The 18,978-nt window shown below is 41.6% G+C and overlaps 2 protein-coding genes across 2 annotated transcripts; both read left to right on the forward strand.

The window, feature by feature from the left end:
• The first annotated feature begins 4,381 nt into the window (after nt 1-4,381).
• LOC121650225 (trace amine-associated receptor 13c-like) lies at nt 4,382-5,765 on the forward strand. Its single transcript, XM_042001622.1, has 2 exons — nt 4,382-4,709; nt 4,859-5,765. The coding sequence occupies exons 1-2, from the start codon at nt 4,534-4,536 to the stop codon at nt 5,670-5,672; spliced, it is 990 nt and encodes a 329-aa protein (XP_041857556.1). The 5' UTR covers nt 4,382-4,533; the 3' UTR covers nt 5,673-5,765.
• Nucleotides 5,766-16,929: 11,164 nt separating this feature from the next.
• LOC121650227 (trace amine-associated receptor 13c-like) lies at nt 16,930-18,227 on the forward strand. Its single transcript, XM_042001624.1, has 2 exons — nt 16,930-17,262; nt 17,412-18,227. The coding sequence occupies exons 1-2, from the start codon at nt 17,087-17,089 to the stop codon at nt 18,223-18,225; spliced, it is 990 nt and encodes a 329-aa protein (XP_041857558.1). The 5' UTR covers nt 16,930-17,086; the 3' UTR covers nt 18,226-18,227.
• Nucleotides 18,228-18,978: the final 751 nt, after the last annotated feature.

Genomic DNA, 18,978 nt, shown 5'->3' on the forward strand with positions numbered 1-18,978 from the left:
TCTCTGTACGTCCTCAAGCAGGCCTTCTGGTGGCGGCATGTAACGACCCAATATAGGGGTATGAGAGGGACGTAACACAAAGGACAGTCACAGGCAGTTGTGAAGGTGGAAAACGTCATTTTATTGTGAAGGGAATAAAAATAAAGGGGGTAAGACAGGAACTTAACTTAAATCCGAGTGTTGGGGTTAGCAGAACTGCTGAAAGAAAAACAAAAGGTTAAATGAGGAAACTATATACAAAAGCCACCAAGTAAAGCATCTCAAATTTAACAAACAAAAAGGGTGCTCTTAACTTGGTGTGATATCTTAATAGCAAAAGCAGTCCCATTAAACTAAGTGTGAGCAATTGAGAACACATAACCTAAACCTAGCCCAACACAAAACACCCAAACTCTAACAAAACATGACTGAAAATGGCAGCACACACACAAACGAAGACGTTTCTCCAAATCTAGACTGTGCCCAAACGTTCCCCCACTGGAACAAAGTTAAGCCCAACCTAAACGGACTGTTTTACCATCCCCCACTGGGAACACACAAGCAGGCAGGATTTGTCCTGCTGCACACACTCAAACAGTCCAACTCACAAAAGGCTTCCTATTTGGACAGATCTCCGAATATGAGGTGAGGGGAAGCAGCACACAGTCTAGCTTCACCCTCCGAAGGTGAAGGGAGGACAAGCCACACAGTCCTGCCTCTCCCTCCAAATGTGAGGGGAGACAAGCCACACAGTCTTGCCTCTCCCTCCCGAATGATCCCTGCAGCTGTCCTTTAACTCCAGGACCTCCCTAAGCTGCACGGTGATTGGCTGGAAGTAGCGCCAATCTGCAGGAGGGAGAGTGAGAGGCACCAAAGTTAGCCAGTCCAAGGAGAAATCAGGACCCGGCCTTTGCATATCCAACGAGCCCCAGCTCGTAATAATCACCAGCAGTCATACGTCCCAGAGGACGTAACACGGCAGCACGATCGATCTGTGCCAGAGGGTTGAGGCAACCAAATTATTAGCCACTAGAACCCTACCCATATAGGACAGCTGAGGCAGCAACCACTTCCAGTTGGACAACCTAGCACACACTCTCTCCGTGACACCCTCCCATTTCTTTTTCTGAAAACCCTCACTCCCCAAATAAACACCCAAAACCTTCAACCCCTGGTTCCCCCAACTGAGGCGTTCAGGCAGAACAGGAATGAGATTGTAAGCCCACTGTCCAACAAGTACAGCTTCACTCTTGCTCCAGTTGACCTGAGCCTGAACATATGAGTCTAGACTGCTCCTAGGACAATCCACATCCCTCTGATTCCTGACCAGCACCGTGATGTCATTAGCATAACCAGAACTGGACAGCTCAGCCCCTCACCCACTTTAATCAAACAAGCAACATCTTTATACAGCAAAGTCTGTAAGGAAACAAAACCATCCCCAAAACCAAATGCTCTTAAAGTGGAAACAAGAAAACCATGATCAGCTCGATCAAAGGCCTTCACCTGATCCAGAGAAATGAAACCTACACCCAAACCAAACAATTTACAAACATCAAACAAGTCCCTCATTAGAAAAAGATTGTCCATAATTGATGTGTTCGGTATTCCATATAACTGATCCCTGTAAATGATTAATCCCAAAATGTGTTTCAATCTGTTAGCAAGAACGTTGGATAAAAGTTTATAGTCTGTACACAGCAAAGCAACAGGTCTCCAGTTTTCAAGTAAAGTCAAATCGCCTTTTCTAGGTAGCAGCGAAAGAATAGCGTGACGGCAGGAAAAAGGCAGAAATCCATTCTGGAAACATTCTTTTAGCACCTCGAACAAGTCCGTTCCCAGGAAGCTCCAAAAGTGTTTATAAAAGTCAGCAGGTAGTCTATCCAGCCCTGGAGCCCGGCCTGAGGTCATCTGGCCAACAGCAGTCCATGTCTCTAACTGTGGTGAACCCAGATCTGACCAGAGCTCCCTTAGCTCTCTCATGGAGGAAAGAACTCAGCTCTTTCCTCTTCTGATGAAGGGTATCACTGCCAGTGATGTTTGAAACTAAAATACTGTCTTCCAGACTCTGAATTTCTTTTTCTAACTCGCTAATGACCTTTTTAATTCTAACTGTAGAGTGACTAGTGCACTGCTAACAGAAGACCCTCATCTGGGCTTTACCCACTTCCCACCACTGACTGAGAGACTGGAAATCCCCATTCTTCCCCCTCCAAATCCCACAGAAGTCCTGAATTTTCTGGCAGAAGGAACTGTCCTGTAGCAACTTAATTTTAAAATGCCAGTAAGAGCCAGGCTCAGCTCTGAGAGCATCAAAGATGTGAATGACTGGAGATGAGGTTCTAATCCCTTCCTGTCCAAAGCAAAATTGACAGTACAGTTCCAGTCTCCCCCCATGACTACACACTCTGATCACACTGCTTCAGAAAGGTTCTGACTTGGTTACAAATGACAAGCATCATCTCCCAAGTCTGGAGTGTATACATTAAGAAAACACAAGAAAATATTCTGATTTTGTGCTTTAACTACTAAAACTCTGCCGGTGACAAGCTCTGCGGTGGAAGTAATGTTAACATTAATTAAGAGCTGGAAAGAAAAGAACAGCAACTGGCTGACAAGTTTGTTCCATGAGAGAAAACATACTGACCCTTCCACCAGAAACCCCAGTCTACATCATTCTCCACATCACTATGAGTTTCCTGCAGGAAAACAACTGCCCTCCACCCTCATGACGATGGATGGATGGACGGATGGATGGATGGATGGATGGATGGATGGATGGATGGATGGATGGATGGATGGATGGATGGATGGATAGATGGATGGATGGATGGATGGATTGGCATTTTAGGATCTAGCTGTGTATTCTAAATGAAATTATCAAGCCAAACAGTCATTCATTTATTCTTTTTTTTTAGATTGTTTAATTATAGCAACATATTTAAGGTTGCGGGAAAGCTGGACCTATCCCATATGCAAGTAATGGATATTATTTACAATAACATGCTAACGTACAATGTGTTTGTTCACTCTGGTGGCTGTATGGGGGCTGTAGCACTGATAGGGTTTGAATGCAAATTCATATTACTCCAAACAAACTTTACTCTGTTTTTTTAAATGCTCTTTCTTCCTGCTCTTACTTTTTCTTCTCTCTCCCTCCCCACATTCCATCCTGCTACTTGTCCTGTCTTATCTGAGCCTCTCTCTGCATTTCTGTTCTAAATCTGAACCATGGATCTGATCAGCTGGTCTCTCAATGCAATTGACCAAATTCATTCGAACCGAGAAACGGGTGTAGGGGAGCCCGCTTGTCTTGGCGGAACGTTTGCGGCTGGATACGTGATGGATTCCTGGAGGGTGTGGAAGGTCATGTGTTTGTCCGTTCTTTCTATTGAGGATGCAGAGGACATCTACATTTGGATTCATGATAACTGGGTTTCTGTTGTTTGGAGCGGGCGGTTTCCTGGTGTATCGAAAAATTCTGACACTGTCGGCGGCCACTGGCAAGCTGCCGGATTTCTGTGCCGGTGTGTGCCTGTGTGTCGGACTGGAGAAAGGAACAGGGAGAAAGTTCACAGGCTCACTTACTTACTTAAACTTACTAGGCACACATGCACGTACACAAGAAAGCACACTGATGTACACTCATGTACACTATTACAGAAACACATCCCCCATGACTTCACTGCCTTGGGTGGCACTCCCGGGAGGTAGGCGCTTGAGTTCAGCAGCGTCCTCACTTAGCTGCGTTGGGAGACCCCTCTCCCCCTTGCAATGTGTTTCTTATGTGAATGTCTGAATTATGTGCTTTCATGTACCAAGGTGTGTTTTTTTGTATCTCTACACTGAATGAGATGAAGAGATACCTTTTTTTCTAGCCTCGTCCCATTACTCTCCCTCATGTTATCTTTTCCATCAGTGAAAATGGCGCGTTGCACGGCGGCTGTTGCCTCAGTCTGCCTGATCCTGTTTGTTCTATAAGTTGTTGTTGTTGTCTGCTCTTGGACGGGTTTGTACTGGAAAAAATTTCTTTGCACCTGTTGCAATGACAATGAAGTTTCATTCATTCATTTATTCATTCATTCATTCATTCATTCATTCATTCATTCATTCATTTATTCATTCATTCATTCATTCATTCATTTATTCATTCATTCATTCATTCATTCATTCATTCATTCATTCATGTTATTGTTGAAGGTGAAAGTTTTTTATTTCTTAATCTTACCCAAAACCCTGCTGACCCACTATAATATGGATTTATATAGTTATTTTATTATTTAGTTCTTTCATGATTCTTTATTTGTTTGTAATGTGTAATATACCAGCAGTTATTTCCCTGCATAGACATAGTCATAACCCGGAGATGGATAAAAAAAGATGTTTAGAGAGTGAACTGGTTTCTAAGACAACAAAAAGTTGTGTAAAGTGAGGTAAGAGTGATGACAGTGTTCTACAGAGAGTAAAGGTGGAGAGAGGAGGGACGGTTGGAAAAGATAAATCAGCTTTAGGACAGAGTTTAGGTCAGAGAGCCGCTGGAGCTGCAGCTGTCTGATGATGGAGCTCCAGGACGGAGCTGAACTCTGCTTTCCACAACTATTCAACATGTCCTGCAGGAAGCCGACACTTCGCTGGTCTGAAACTGTGCTCCTGAAACTCTTGCTGTTCTTCATCTCTCTGACCACCATAGCCATCAACTTGCTCGTCATCATCTCAGTCTCCCACTTCAGGCAGAGATTAACTTCTAAGTAGAATCTAAACTTTAAGTATATTAATAATGTTATATGGTTATATTAACATAATTTGATTATGTAAACTTTTCATTGCTGATATTTTAACATAATTTGTTGGTACTTAATGTTTTTCTGTCTCCTTCCAGGCAGCTTCACACACCTACTAACATCCTCATCCTCTCTCTGGCTGTTTCTGACTTACTTGTAGGTCTTGTGTTGATGCCAGGAGAAATCTTTAGATACACATCCTGCTGGATTTTTGGGGATATCGTGTGTGCTTTATATTGGCATCTGGCCTGTCAAACTCTCACTACTTCAATCAGCACAATTGCTTTCATATCAGCTGACCGCTACATGGCTATTTGTTACCCTCTGCATTACTCCAAAATAATCACTTCAACAAGAACCAAATACTGTGTTTGTCTTTGTTGGCTTTGGTCTTTTGTCTTCAGTATGTTCTATGTGAAAGATGAGCTGAATCAACCAGACACGGCTAATTCCTGCTTTGGAGAATGTGTGCCTAAATACAACTATATTACAGTCACTGTTGATCTAATTTTGACCTTCATATTTCCAGTTACTGTGATCATAGTTCTGTATATGAGAGTATTTGTGGTGGCTGTGTCTCAGGCTCGCGCCATGCGCTCTCACATTACAGCTGTTACAGTCCACCATGCAGTGACTTTATCAAAGAAATCTGAGTTGAAAGCAGCCAGGACTCTTGGTATTCTTGTCATTGTATATTTATCATGTTTATGCCCATATTACTGTTACTCTCTTGTTGATGTTAACATGATGAATCATACAGTTGCAACATTTTTGTTATTTCTGTTTTATTTTAACTCCTGTCTAAACCCACTGATCTATGCTCTGTTTTACCCCTGGTTCAGAAAAGCAATTAAACTCATTGTCACTCTGCAGATCCTGCAGCCTGGATCCCGAGAGACCAACATACTGTAGTGTAGAGAGACTGGAGTTGTGTTGGTCTCATCAACAATTATGTAACAGAGCAGGGCGGATCTACAGCGAGCAAAAGGTCAACTGTCAAAAAGCCTCATTGAAATAAAAAATGGATTCACAAAACATAATAACATAATAATAAAAGTCTGCTTCCCGCTCCACGGCCACATGCAGTGGTACATTACAGACATGTAGCAGACAGTCTGTCTGCAACCCGGCAGGGTGGAGCAACTTTCTTCAGGTGAAGTCAGTTTCTGCAGGTGATGTTTCAACACAAAGTTAATGAAATGTCTGCTGAAGAATTCCCTGAAATAACTAGAAGAAGATATAGAGATCCATCCAGTCCATTATTTCTTATTTAAATCAGATTATAATGTGGATAATTAGTGTTCTGGAGTTAATTTTTAGAACCCATAGAAAATGTTTATTGATCAATATCAAAAAAAAAAAAAAAGTTTTTAAAAAAGAAAAATCAGCTGTTGTTTTAAAAGATGTGAGATATTTTAAACCAAGTTTCAGAACAAAACTGTTGAGAATGATGTGTTTCGCTCAGTTTATGGAACAATCTGAATAAATAAACCAAAGAAATGAATGAAATACTGTCTTTAAAATAAGTTATTAAAGCTGCTTTGAAAAGAAAATCTAATAAAAGAGTTTATCTGTTTTGGTCTGTTTTACTCTATGAAGATCTGTAGATAGCAAATTAGGTGTAAAACTAAACATCTGTTGGAAATATAAAGCATGTTGGTCCACATCAATTTTTTTTGGTTATATTTTATTACATTTTTGGTGTAATTAATTTGTATTTGGGGGCAGATTATAAAAGTTTTTTTTTTTCTTTATACCCCATTTTGTTTAAGTGTCATACGTAAGGGGTATAAAATAAATTAAATAAATAAAAATAAATATTGATTTAGGCAAGGCAAATTTATTTGTATAGCAACAAGACAATTCAAAATTGTCAGGCAGATCCAGAAATGTAGCAGTCTGTGCAGGGAGTATATATACACAGATGACCAGGTGCAGATGTGGAGTGCACCTGAGAGGATGGAGCACGCATGACAAAAGATATTTACATTAACCATTAAAAGCAGGGGTGCCCAAGTCCGGTTCTCAAGATCTACGATCCTGCAACTTTTAGTTGCAACCCTTCTCCAACACACCTGAATCAAATGACTGGCTCATTACCAGGCCTCTGTAGAGCTGAATGACATGCAGATGACATTTGATTCAAGTGTGTTGGAGAAGGTTGCATCTAAAAGTTGGAGGATGGTGGATCTCGAGGACCGAACATGGGTACCCCTGATTAAAAGCATTACAGTGGGGTGCAGGAAGCAATAAAAAGTGCATTAAAAACAAAAACAAACTTTAAAAGAAATAAAAGAAATTACATAAAAACAGGCACAAAATTGGTTAAAAGGCCTAAAATAAAAGTTCCAGTGTGAGGAATTTAACAGTTGTTCTGATAAAAGGAACCAAATAGAAAAGTTTTTAACCCTGATTTAAAACTGCTAAGAGTTGCAGCAGACCTGCAGTTTTCTGGGAGTTTGTTCCTCATGTGAGGAGCATAAAAACTGAACGCTGCCTCTCCACATTTAGTTCTGACTCTGGGAACAGAAAGTAGACCTGACCCTGATGACCTGAGGGATCTGGTTGATTCATAGCAAACCAGCATTTATACTAAATACGCAGCACTGTATATGACTACAGAAGTAAAATATTATTTGTAAAAGAAATTTTGACCTTTTTAAAAAAATTGGATAATGTTAATTATTCAGCACCAAGTAACTTGGATACTGAAATACTCTTTGAGCATCATTATAGTTTATTTTCAGCCGTAATGTGAAAAGCTTAAAAAGCTGAACTTATGTGGAGTCCCTAAATAAATGGTAAATGGTCTGTATTTATAAAGCGCTTTTACTCAAAGCGCTTTACATTATAAGTGGCATTCACCCATTTACACACTGACGGCGGGGGACGCCATGCAAGGCACTCACCACGACCCATCAGGAGCAACTAGGGGTTCAGTGTCTTGCTCAAGGCCACCTTGAGGCAAGGATTGATCTGGCAACCCTTGGGCAAGAAGACTACCACTCTAGCCACCTCCCTTCTGGAACCTCCTCCCTTTTCCCAGTACCTGTAGATAAAAGATGGACACATGCTCTGTTTAGTTAGACCTCATTCTGATGTTTGTGTCACACTGTGTGATTTCTTCTTATGCATATGATTTTTTTAAAACTAAAACTCATGAGTGGATCCGTCTCACTGAGACTCTTGGTACATCATTTTCCACCACATGTGGTTTCACCACATTATCTTAAAAACTAATCTAGTGCTGTCATATAACTAGATTAGCACTGCTATGTAGCTTCAGGCTAACATCATGTTGATAAACACAGTGGTAGTTAGATGCATGGGAAATTAGTATCTTCTACAAATATGGAGTCAAATGTCAATATTTTTAAAGGATGACTAATTAGGAACCAACTTTAATATTTACTGCAAACTGGTGTAGTGACACTGGTGATACATGTGTGTCTGGAAAGATATTTTAAACCTGACCTGAAGTTAGGCCTGAATGATTTGGAAAAAATCTAATTGCAATTTGTCTGACCAGTCTTGTAATTGCGATTTGTTTTGCAATTTAATCTTTACAATTCCAGCCTCTTGTTAATCAAGAAATACATTTTCTACATGAACGCAGAACTGTCCCCCATCGAATTTAGTTCTATGAACTGCCCTTCTCCAGGGGAACTGTTTCATTTTGCATTCACACATGAGCGAGGAGGGATCGATGTGATGCAACCGTCTGCGACAGTTACATGTTACTTTAGCCCCACACAACAACAAAAGAAAATCCACAAAAAATAGAAAGAGGAAAACAACAGCACCACAAAGCTAATATGTAAAGCAAAGCGGCTTCATGCTCTGCATGATGGGAATATTAATGATGGACCATCAAATAAGGCGTCTAATGTTGTCAAGAGATGAAGAATCCAGCAGCGGGCGATTCATTTCTCTGGCTGGAACCTTCCTCTGGCAACCTCTGGGTGGGTCCGGGATGGTCTTCGTGGTGGGTTGACTGAGGCTCGTGCTCAAGGATTGCTGCTGATCACCCGGGAAACGAGTCTGTCTCTAGTAGAAGCATCATTGCATTTGTACACTCATCTCTGATCACTCCTCATTCCTCTTACTCTGCATGCTGACACGGTCACTGAGTTGTGCACTGGCTTCATACACTAAAAACTATGTTGTATTTAGAAGACCCTGATGATTGTCAGCTTTGTTTTCTTGTTAAAGCTATAGGAAATTCTCCGTTGTGTGTCTGTACAGGTGTAGCAGCTGGTTGTCTGGTGTTAGGTTGGATTGAAGGGTTGTTGCCTTTTATCTGTTGTCTTTTCCCTTTTGTTTTTACTCTTGTTCACTATTCTCCTTTTTTCTGTCCCCTCCACTCAGGTCCAGCGATAACATACATTTTGTAAATCAACATAAATTAATAAGATTAAAAAATAAATCATTAATAAAAATATGATGATTATAGGGTGACATATACCCATAAAGCTCACCTTAGCAAAGAAAATTTGTTCGGCACAACACAGGGGGAAGGAGCCCGAGCTGGTGCACAAGGTTGAGCGGTTCTGGCTAGGTATAGTTGGACTCACCTCGACGCACAGCTTGGGCTCTTGAGCGACTGTCCTCAAATAGGACTGGACCCTCTTTCATTTTGGAGGTGCTCCCAAAGAGAGGCGCCAAGCAGGTGTGGGCATACTCATTGTCCCTTGACTTGGTTTCTGTACATTGAGGTTTACCCCGGTAGATGAGAGGGTAGCCTCCCTCCGCCTTCGGGTGGGGCGAATGGTCCTGACTGTTTGAAACAAAGAAAAAGCTGCTATGTATCTGATGGCCGTACAGACCACTGTCGTCTTGTGCACTGCTTCATTGTGTATTCTTCCAAAGAATGTACATTTCCATCATCACCACCATTGCAATGTTTGCTACCATTTGAAACTGACATCCGAACAAGGTGAACTTTAAACTCTGCACTGTCCTCTAGTGAATGTATCACACAACAACCATGCCAACACAAAGGATACATGGGAGTGTGTGGGCAGCGATGTTTGACTTGTTTAACACAGATATAACTATTTAAGTACCTATAAAAGCATAAATCAGCTTCAAGGCTAAGCTCATAGTTGTCAATCAGCAATGGTTGAAGTACTGCCTCCATGTTGGGAATGAGTATTTGCCTCAAGCAGAAGAGTTTAAGTATATTTGGATCCTGTTTGTGAGCAATGGTAGATCCTGCTTTCTTTTATTCATCCATATCTAATGTGGCACATTAACAGTGTAAAATTATATGATGAAAGATGAAATGTGTGTAAATGACACCAGAAAAGTGTAAAAAGGGATGTTATAAATGAGGGTCCCAAGACTGTGGCTGCAGTCCTCAAACTGCAGCCTACAGTACTATAAAAGCTTAGGATCTAGAGCTTATTTCTTACTGCATAACTGAGTTGTGGGTCTGCGGTAACATCAAGGCTAAATCCCATTTCACCCCTTGGTCCTACCACCTAGCCCTGCTCCTTTGTTTTGGTAGGGTGTCCCAACTTCTTTTAAGACAGAGGGGTAGAGGTAGGTGGTAGGGCTATATACCCCTTCAAACGAAGAATTTTCAGAGGTGCACGACAACACAGTAAAAATGCCACAGAGAAAAATAGAGTAGGCCTGCACACAATGAATTTTAATTGCACACAAAAGTTCTACATTACCTCCTACATAGGCCTGTCGTGATAAGCAATAAGTCAGTTAACTGCATGGTAAGAAAAAATAAGTGCCACAAGTTTGCCGGCCGTAATAATTTTCATTCGTTTTTTGTTCTTACTTTACCATAGACTGCGTATGACAATAGGTTTCACTTTGGAGTATCTTGACAGAACGCCCTTGTTACTTGGGGAGTGATCTCTCTCATGTCATACTTGACAGCAGCCTGTTGCAGCACGAGACCATGATGAACCACTAACCTGAGCGAGCCGTTATGCTATATCTGTTTTACAGGGCTGGCAACTCTCGCGCATCAGCCGTGAGACTCGTGCATTTGAGTGGCTTCTCACACTCTCACACTAAACCTCCATTTTCTCACGCTGAAATACACATCAAGAGCAATGCCAGCTAATCATGAGGTTCTGGAGGATTCCCAGTCGGCCATATTATTTTGGGCCAGTGTCACAGCATATGTGGAAAAGATGGTTCACTCACTGCTCATAGATCAGTCTGACACACAGTGATGAGGGAAGATATTTCAGCTTCACAAACAGCAATGGTGCGCAGTATGTTTTTCTATTTTTTTTTTATACAGTGGCACTAACTGGCAGTTTTGACGTTTTTCCCTGTCTGAGCCCTATGTGTAATATATTTTTTTACATATTTTTTGAAGGGCAATTTTATACAGAACAGAGACTTTATTATTTATCATTCTTATTGTTTTTAGTTGTGTTTGGTTTTCATTCATTGTAAATAAGACTGAGAGTCCATTGTTTTTGTTTTGTTATTTAAAAATTCTTCCAGTTCCAGTGTAAAATGTTCTTTAGAAATTAAATCTGACTGGTAGAAAGGTATCAAGCCTGTCAGATCCAGAGGCTGTGGTTGCAGGAACAAATGTTTGTCATAGCCACAGCCCCCTGCCTTCCTCAGCAACAAACAGGTGGTGTCCATTCAAGGTGATCAAAAACTATAGAGAAGCCTCTGGGCTGTCTGTAGTCTGAAGGCTGTCACACAAAAGATGATGTCAATCAGGCCCTGCCCCCCCTCCTGGACCGAGACATACAGGACCGCCGCTCTCAGCCAATGATGCCCAGACCAGAAAAAGTCCACAAGTGTTTTCTGTACGTCCTCAAGCAGGCCTTCTGGTGGCGGCATGTAATGACCAAATATAGGGGTATGAGAGGGACGTAACACAAAGGACAGTCACAGGCAGTTGTGAAGGTGGAAAACGTCATTTTATTGTGAAGGGAATAAAAATAAAGGGGGTAAGACAGGAACTTAACTTAAATCCGAGTGTTGGGGTTAGCAGAACTGCTGAAAGAAAAACAAAAGGTTAAATAAGGAAACCATATACAAAAGCCACACAAATGTGACCGAAAATGGAAGCACACACACAAACGAAGACATTGCTCCAAATCTAGACTGTGCCCAAACGTTCCCCCACCGGAACAAAGTTAAGCCAACCTAAACAGACTGTTTTACCGTCCCTCACTTCGAACACACAAGCAGGCAGAATTCGTCCTGCTGCACACACTCAAACATTCCAACTCACAAAAGGCTTCCTATTTGCCCAGATCTCCGAATATGAGGTGAGGGGAAGCAGCACACAGTCTAGCTTCACCCTCCGAAGGTGAAGGGAGGACAAGCCACACAGTCCTGCCTCTCCCTCCAAATGTGAAGGGAGGACAAGCCACACAGTCTTGCCTCTCCCTCCCGAATGATCCCTGCAGCTGTCCTTTAACTCCAGGACCTCCCTAAGCTGCACAGTGATTGGCTGGATGCAAGGCCGGCTTTACGCAGGGGCAAGAGGGGGCAGTGCCCCCTCAAACAAACATTCTGCCCCCTCAATCAAATGCGCCGAAATGGGCAAATCTCTCCAAACGCTCTCTCCCCTCTGTACTGAACTCTGTGTGTCGGAGCTTCACAGGATCCATTGTACTGTCTTCAACAAGTCCTTCCCACCACCACAGAAAACAACCAATCAGTGTTTAGTATGCAAATGAGTTGACATACAGCCTGATCTTGCGGTGTCATATTTCTCCCCCTCGTAGAGAGAGCGGCTGCTGAGCTCCAGCGGTAAAACTTATAGAGTAAAGCTCTGTTAAATGTGTTGTAGCGATACTGAATAAATACTTATAATAACAGACGTATTTATTGCATCTATTCTGTCAACTGGGGTTTGTTTCTGTTCTATTTAAACGTGTCTACGCCTGTTAGTAGGAGCAGTGATCAATCACGCACGGGCCATAGATGTGACTGCCTCCTCGGTACAATACAGACTGAGGGAAAACGAGCTGCGCATATGAGACCCCTCAAGCTCCGCCCAGCCTTTAGTTCAGCATGCTAGTTTGAAGAAAAAAATAACAGAAAGTTTCACTCTACATTCCCGCTGCTTTCAGCAGTTCAGCTCAGAGCTTCATGTATGCCTTGTTGGTTCTTAAAATTTTGATGAAGGATCATTTAGTTTTTACTCATTTTCATTTATTATTATCATTATTTCCCCCTGAAGGTTCACTGTCTTATTTTGGTAGGGGGTTTAATTTTTTGCTCTGTTATTGTTGTGCTTAATAGTTATGATTCTTTAATCATTATGGTCTATATACAGACAGAAACAAACACACAGATAGTTGAGTTTATTGTTATTAGTTTCAAATTTATTCAAAATGCTTAGACATCTAATGGCTGTCCAATAGGGCAATTGTTATTTTGTTGGTTGTTAAAGCTTTGATAATGGATCATTCTTTTCTTTTTTCTTACTTCATTTTGTTATTGATATTTTCTGTTCCCCCCCTGAGGGATTGCCACCTTATTGTGGTCAGGGGGTTTGCGTGCCTCAGTGACTCTAAGAGCTATACCAGCAGGAGCTTTGGTTTCAGGTGGGACACCCAAGCTGGACAGGTCTTAGAGTAGAGGCCTGACAAAGTGCAATCCATTTCTTTGAAGTTGGACTCCACTAACAGCACAGTTCCGTTAAAGAAACACTTAAAAAACAACAACAAGAAAATGCTGAAGTATGTACTCATAATGCCCCCTTCAAATTTATGCCTGCCCCCTCATGTATGCATTCCTAGAACCGGCCCTGGCTGGATGTAGCGCCAATCTGCGGCAGAGAGAGTGAGAGGCACCAAAGTCAGCCAGTCCAAGGAGGAATCAGGACCCGGCCTTTGCATATCCAACGAGCCCCAGCTCGTAATAATCACCAGCCGTCATACGTCCCTGGGGAGGTAACATGGCAGCACAATCAATCTGTGCCAGAGGGTTGAGGCGACCAAATTATTAGCCACTAGAACCCTTCCCTTATAGGACAGCTGAGGCAGCAACCACTTCCAGTTGGACAACCTAGCACACACTCTCTCCGTGACACCCTCCCATTTCTTTTTCTGAAAACCCTCACTCCCCAAATAAACACCCAAAACCTTCAACCCCTGGTTCCCCCAACTGAGGCGTTCAGGCAGAACAGGAATGAGATTGTCAGCCCACTGTCCAACAAGTACAGTTTCATTCTTGCTGCAGTTGACCTGAGCCTGAACATATGAGTCTAGACTGCTCCTAGGACAATCCACATCCCTCTGATTCTTGACCAGCACCGTGATGTCATTAGCATAACCAGAACTGGACAGCTCAGCCCCTCACCCACTTTAAACAAACAAGCAACATCTTTATATAGCAAAGTCTGTAAGGAAACAAAACCATCCCCAAAACCAAATGCTCTTAAAGTGGAAACAAGAAAACCATGATCAGCTCGATCAAAGGCCTTCACCTGATCCAGAGAAATGAAACCTACATCCAAACCAAACAATTTACAAACATCAAACAAGTCCCTCTTCAGAAAAAGATTGTCCATAATTGATGTGTTCGGTATTCCATATAACTGATCCCTGTAAATGATTAATCCCAAAATGTGTTTCAATCTGTTAGCAAGAACGTTGGATAAAAGTTTATAGTCTGTACACAGCAAAGCAACAGGTCTCCAGTTTTCAACTAAAGTCAAATCACCTTTTTTACGTAGCAGCGAAAGAACAGCGTGATGGCAGTAAAAAAGGCAGAAATCCATTCCGGGAACATTCTTTTAGCACCTCGAACAAGTCCGTTCCCAGGAAGCTCCAAAAGTGTTTATAAAAGTCAGAAGGCAGTCCGTCCAGCCCTGGAGCCCGGCCTGAGGTCATCTGGCCACCAGCAGTCCATGTCTCTAACTGTGGTGAACCCAGATCTGACCAGAGCTCCCTTAGCTCTCTCATGGAGGAAAGAACTCAGCTCTTTCCTCTTCTGATGAAGGGTATCACTTCCAGTGATGTTTGAAACTAAAATACTGTCTTCCAGACTCTGAATTTCTTTTTCTAACTTGCTAATGACCTCTTTAATTCTAACTGTAGAGTGACTAGTGAACTGCTGACAGAAGACCCTCATCTGGGCTTTACCCACTTCCCACCACTGACTGAGAGACTGGAAATCCCCCTTCTTCCCCCTCCAAATCCCCCAGAAGTCCTGAATTTTCTGGCAGAAGGAACTGTCCTGTAGCAACTTAATATTAAAATGCCAGTAAGAGCCAGGCTCAGCTCTGAGAGCATCTAAGATGTGAATGACTGGAGATGAGGTTCTAATCCCTTCCTGTCCAAAGCAAAATTGACAGTATGGTTCCAGTCTCCCCCCATGACTACACACTCTGATCACACTGCTTCAGAAAGGTTCTGACTTGGTTACAAATGACAAGTCTTTCATCTCCCAAGTTTGGAGTGTATACATTAAGAAAACACAGGAAAATATTCTGATTTTGTGCTCTAACTACTAAAACTCTGCTGGTGACAAGCTCTGCGGTGGAATTAATGTTAACATTAAGAGCTGGAAAGAAAAGAACAGCAACTGGCTGAGAAGTTTGTTCCACGAGACAAAACATACTGACCCTTCCATCAGAAACCCCAGTCTACATCATTCTCCACATCACTATGAGTTTCCTGCAGGAAAACAACCGCCCTCCGCCCTCATGACGATGGATGGATGGATGGATGGATGGATGGATGGATGGATGGACGGATGGATGGATGGATGGATGGATGGATGGATGGATGGATGGATAGATGGATGGATGGATGGATGGATTGGCATTTTAGGATCTAGCTGTGTATTCTAAATGAAATTATCAAGCCAAACACTCATTCATTCATTCTTTTTTTTTTAATACCGTTTAATTAGAGCAACATATTTAAGGTTGCGGGAAAGCTGGACCTATCCCATATGCAAGTAATGGATATTATTTACATTAACATGCTAACGTACAATGTGCTTGTTTACTCTGGTGGCTGTATGGGGGCTGTAGCACTGATAGGGTTTGAATGCACATTCATATTACTCCAAACAAACTTTACTCTGTTTTTTTGAATGCTCTTTCTTCCTGCTCTTGCTTTTTCTTCTCTCTCCCTCCCCACATTCCATCCTGCTACTTGTCCTGTCTTATCTGAGCCTCTCTCTGCATTTCTGTTCTAAATCTGAACCATCTTGAACCATGGATCTGATCAGCTGTTCTCTCAATGCAACTGACCAAATTCATTCGAACCGAGAAACGGGTGTAGGGGAGCCCGCTTGTCCCGCTGGAACGTTCGCGACAGGATACGTGATGGATTCCTGGAGGGTGTGGAAGGTCATGTGTCTGTCAATCCTTTCTATTGAGGATGCAGAGGACATCTACATTTGGATTCATGATAACTGGGTTTCTGCTGTTTGGAGCGGGCGGTTTCCTGTGTATCGCAAAATTCGGACACTGTCGGCGGCCACTGGCAAGCTGCAGGATTTCTGTGCCGGTGTGTGCCTGTGTGCTGGACTGGAGAAAGGAACTGGGAGAAAGTTCACAGGCTCACTTACTATTTAAACTTACTATGCACACATGCACGCACACATGCACGCACACAAGCAAGCACACTCATGTACACTCATGTACACTATTACAGACACACATCCCCCATGACTTCACTGCCTTGGGTGGCACTCCCGGGAGGCAGGTCGGGAGTTCAGCAGCGTCCTCACTTAGCTGCGTTGGGAGACCCCTCTCCCCCTTGCAATGTGTTTCTTATGTTGTGAATGTCTGAATTTCTTTGCACCTGTTGCAATGACAATAAAGTCTCATTCATTCATTCATTCATTCATTCATTCATTCATTCATTCATTCATTCATTCATTCATTCATTCAGATTGTCAGGTACTATCTGGTGCTGAAACATGATTGGCTCTCTAACCAGGAAGTAGAAGGGCCACACAAGACACAAACACATCTTTCTGTTACACGGTACCAAATTTGGAAAGCTGTAATGTTATTGTTGAAGGTGAAAGTTTTTTATTTCTTAATCTTACCCAAAACCCTGCTGATTCACTTTAATATGGGTTTATAGAGTTATCTTATTATTTAGTTTCTTTCATGATTCTTTATTTGTTTGTAATGTGTAATATACCAACAGTTATTTCCCTGCATAGACATAGTCATACCAGGAGATGGAATGGAGTGAATTGGTTTCCAAGACAACAAAAAGTTGTGTAAAGTGAGGTAAGAGTGATGACAGTATTCTACAGAGAGTAAAGGTGGAGAGAGGAGGGACGATTGGAAAAGATAAATCAGCTTTAGGACAGAGTTTAGGTCAGAGAGCTGCTGGAGCTGCAGCTGTCTGATGATGGAGCTCCAGGACGGAGCTGAACTCTGCTTTCCACAACTATTCAACATGTCCTGCAGGAAGCCGACACGTCGCTGGTCTGAAACTGTGCTCCTGAAACTCTTGCTGTTCTTCATCTCTCTGACCACCATAGCCATCAACTTGCTCGTCATCATCTCAGTCTCCCACTTCAGGTAGAGATTAACTTCTAAGTAGAATCTAAACTTTAATTATATGAATAATGTTACATGGTTATATTGACATAATTTGATTGTGTAAATTTTTCATTGCAGGTATTTTTATATAGTTTGTGGGTAATTAATGTTTTTCTGTCTCCTTCCAGGCAGCTTCACACACCTACTAACATCCTCATCCTCTCTCTGGCTGTTTCTGACTTACTTGTAGGTCTTGTGTTGATGCCAGGAGAAATCTTTAGATCCACATCCTGCTGGATATTTGGTGATACCGTGTGTACTTTATATTGGTATGTGGCCGGTCAAACTCTCACTACTTCAATCAGCACAATTGTTATTATATCATGTGACCGTTACACGGCTATTTGTTACCCTCTGCATTACTCCAAAATAATCACTTTAAGAAGAGCCAAATACTGTGTTTGTTTTTGTTGGCTTTGCTCTTTTGTTTTCACTATTTTTTACATGAGAGTTGAACTGATTCAACCAGGCACAGGTAATTCCTGCTTTGGAGAATGTGTGCTTAAATACAACTATATTACAGTCACTGTTGATATCATTGTTACCTTTACATTTCCAGTTACTGCGATCATAGTTCTGTACATGAGAGTATTTGTGGTGGCTGTGTCTCAGGCTCGCGCCATGCGCTCTCACATTACAGCTGTTACAGTCCACCATGCAGTGACTTTATCAAAGAAATCTGAGCTGAAAGCAGCCAGGACTCTTGGTATTCTTGTCATCGTATATTTATCATGTTTATGCCCATATTACTGTTACTCTTTTGTTGATGTTAACATGAAGAATCATACAGTTGCAATATTTTTTGCCTTTCTGTTTTATTTTAACTCCTGTCTAAACCCACTGATCTATGCTCTGTTTTACCCCTGGTTCAGAAAAGCAATTAAACTCATTGTCACTCTGCAGATCCTGCAGCCTGGATCCCGAGAGACCAACATACTGTAGTGTAGAGAGACTGTGGAGTTGTGTTGGTCTCATCAACAATTATGTAACATAGCAGGGCGGATCTACAGCGAGCAAAAGGTCAACTGTCAAAAAGCCTCATTGAAATAAAAGATGGATTCACAAAACATAATAACATAATAATAAAAGTCTGCCTCTCGCTCCACGGCCACATGCAGTGGTACATTACAGACATGTAGGAGACTGTCTGAAGCCCAGCAGGGTGAAGCAACTTTACTCCAGGTAAAGTCAGTTTCTGCAGGTGATGTTTCAACACACAAAGTTAATGAAATGTCTGCTGAAGAATTCCCTGAAATAACTAGACGAATGTATACCAATCCATCCAGCCCATTATTTCTAAATGTACACTTATCAAAATTTTAATATGTAGTTAATTACTGTGTTGTGAAACTAATTTATAAAACTCATATAAAATGTTTATCAATCAATATTCTACAAATATTTGAATAAACATAAAATAATTGTCATTCTAAAGGATGAGAGATATTTATTAAACCATTTTCAGATCAAATGTGTTGTTGCGATATGATGTAGTCAGTTTATGGAATAGTCTGAATCAAGAAACTAAAGAAGCTAAATCAAATATTAAGTTTACAATTAATTATTAAAGCCTCTTTGATATGTAAATGTAATAAAAGGGTAAATTTTTGGGGGCCTCTTTTTTTCTGTGGTGATCTGTAGATAGTAAATGAAGAAGAACATGAAAAATCCTATTTGTTTAAGTGTTTGTATGTA

This window comes from Melanotaenia boesemani, chromosome 12 (assembly GCF_017639745.1).
Source record: "Melanotaenia boesemani isolate fMelBoe1 chromosome 12, fMelBoe1.pri, whole genome shotgun sequence".
Lineage (NCBI taxonomy): Eukaryota > Metazoa > Chordata > Actinopteri > Atheriniformes > Melanotaeniidae > Melanotaenia > Melanotaenia boesemani.

Bases quoted from the DNA above. Each gene is read 5' to 3' on its own strand.
- LOC121650225 (XM_042001622.1), top strand. From the start codon at position 4,534: ATGATGGAGCTCCAGGACGGAGCTGAACTCTGCTTTCCACAACTATTC. The intron at 4,710-4,858 runs GCAGAGATTAAC...GTCTCCTTCCAG, and splicing joins ATCTCAGTCTCCCACTTCAG to GCAGCTTCACACACCTACTA.
- LOC121650227 (XM_042001624.1), top strand. From the start codon at position 17,087: ATGATGGAGCTCCAGGACGGAGCTGAACTCTGCTTTCCACAACTATTC. The intron at 17,263-17,411 runs GTAGAGATTAAC...GTCTCCTTCCAG, and splicing joins ATCTCAGTCTCCCACTTCAG to GCAGCTTCACACACCTACTA.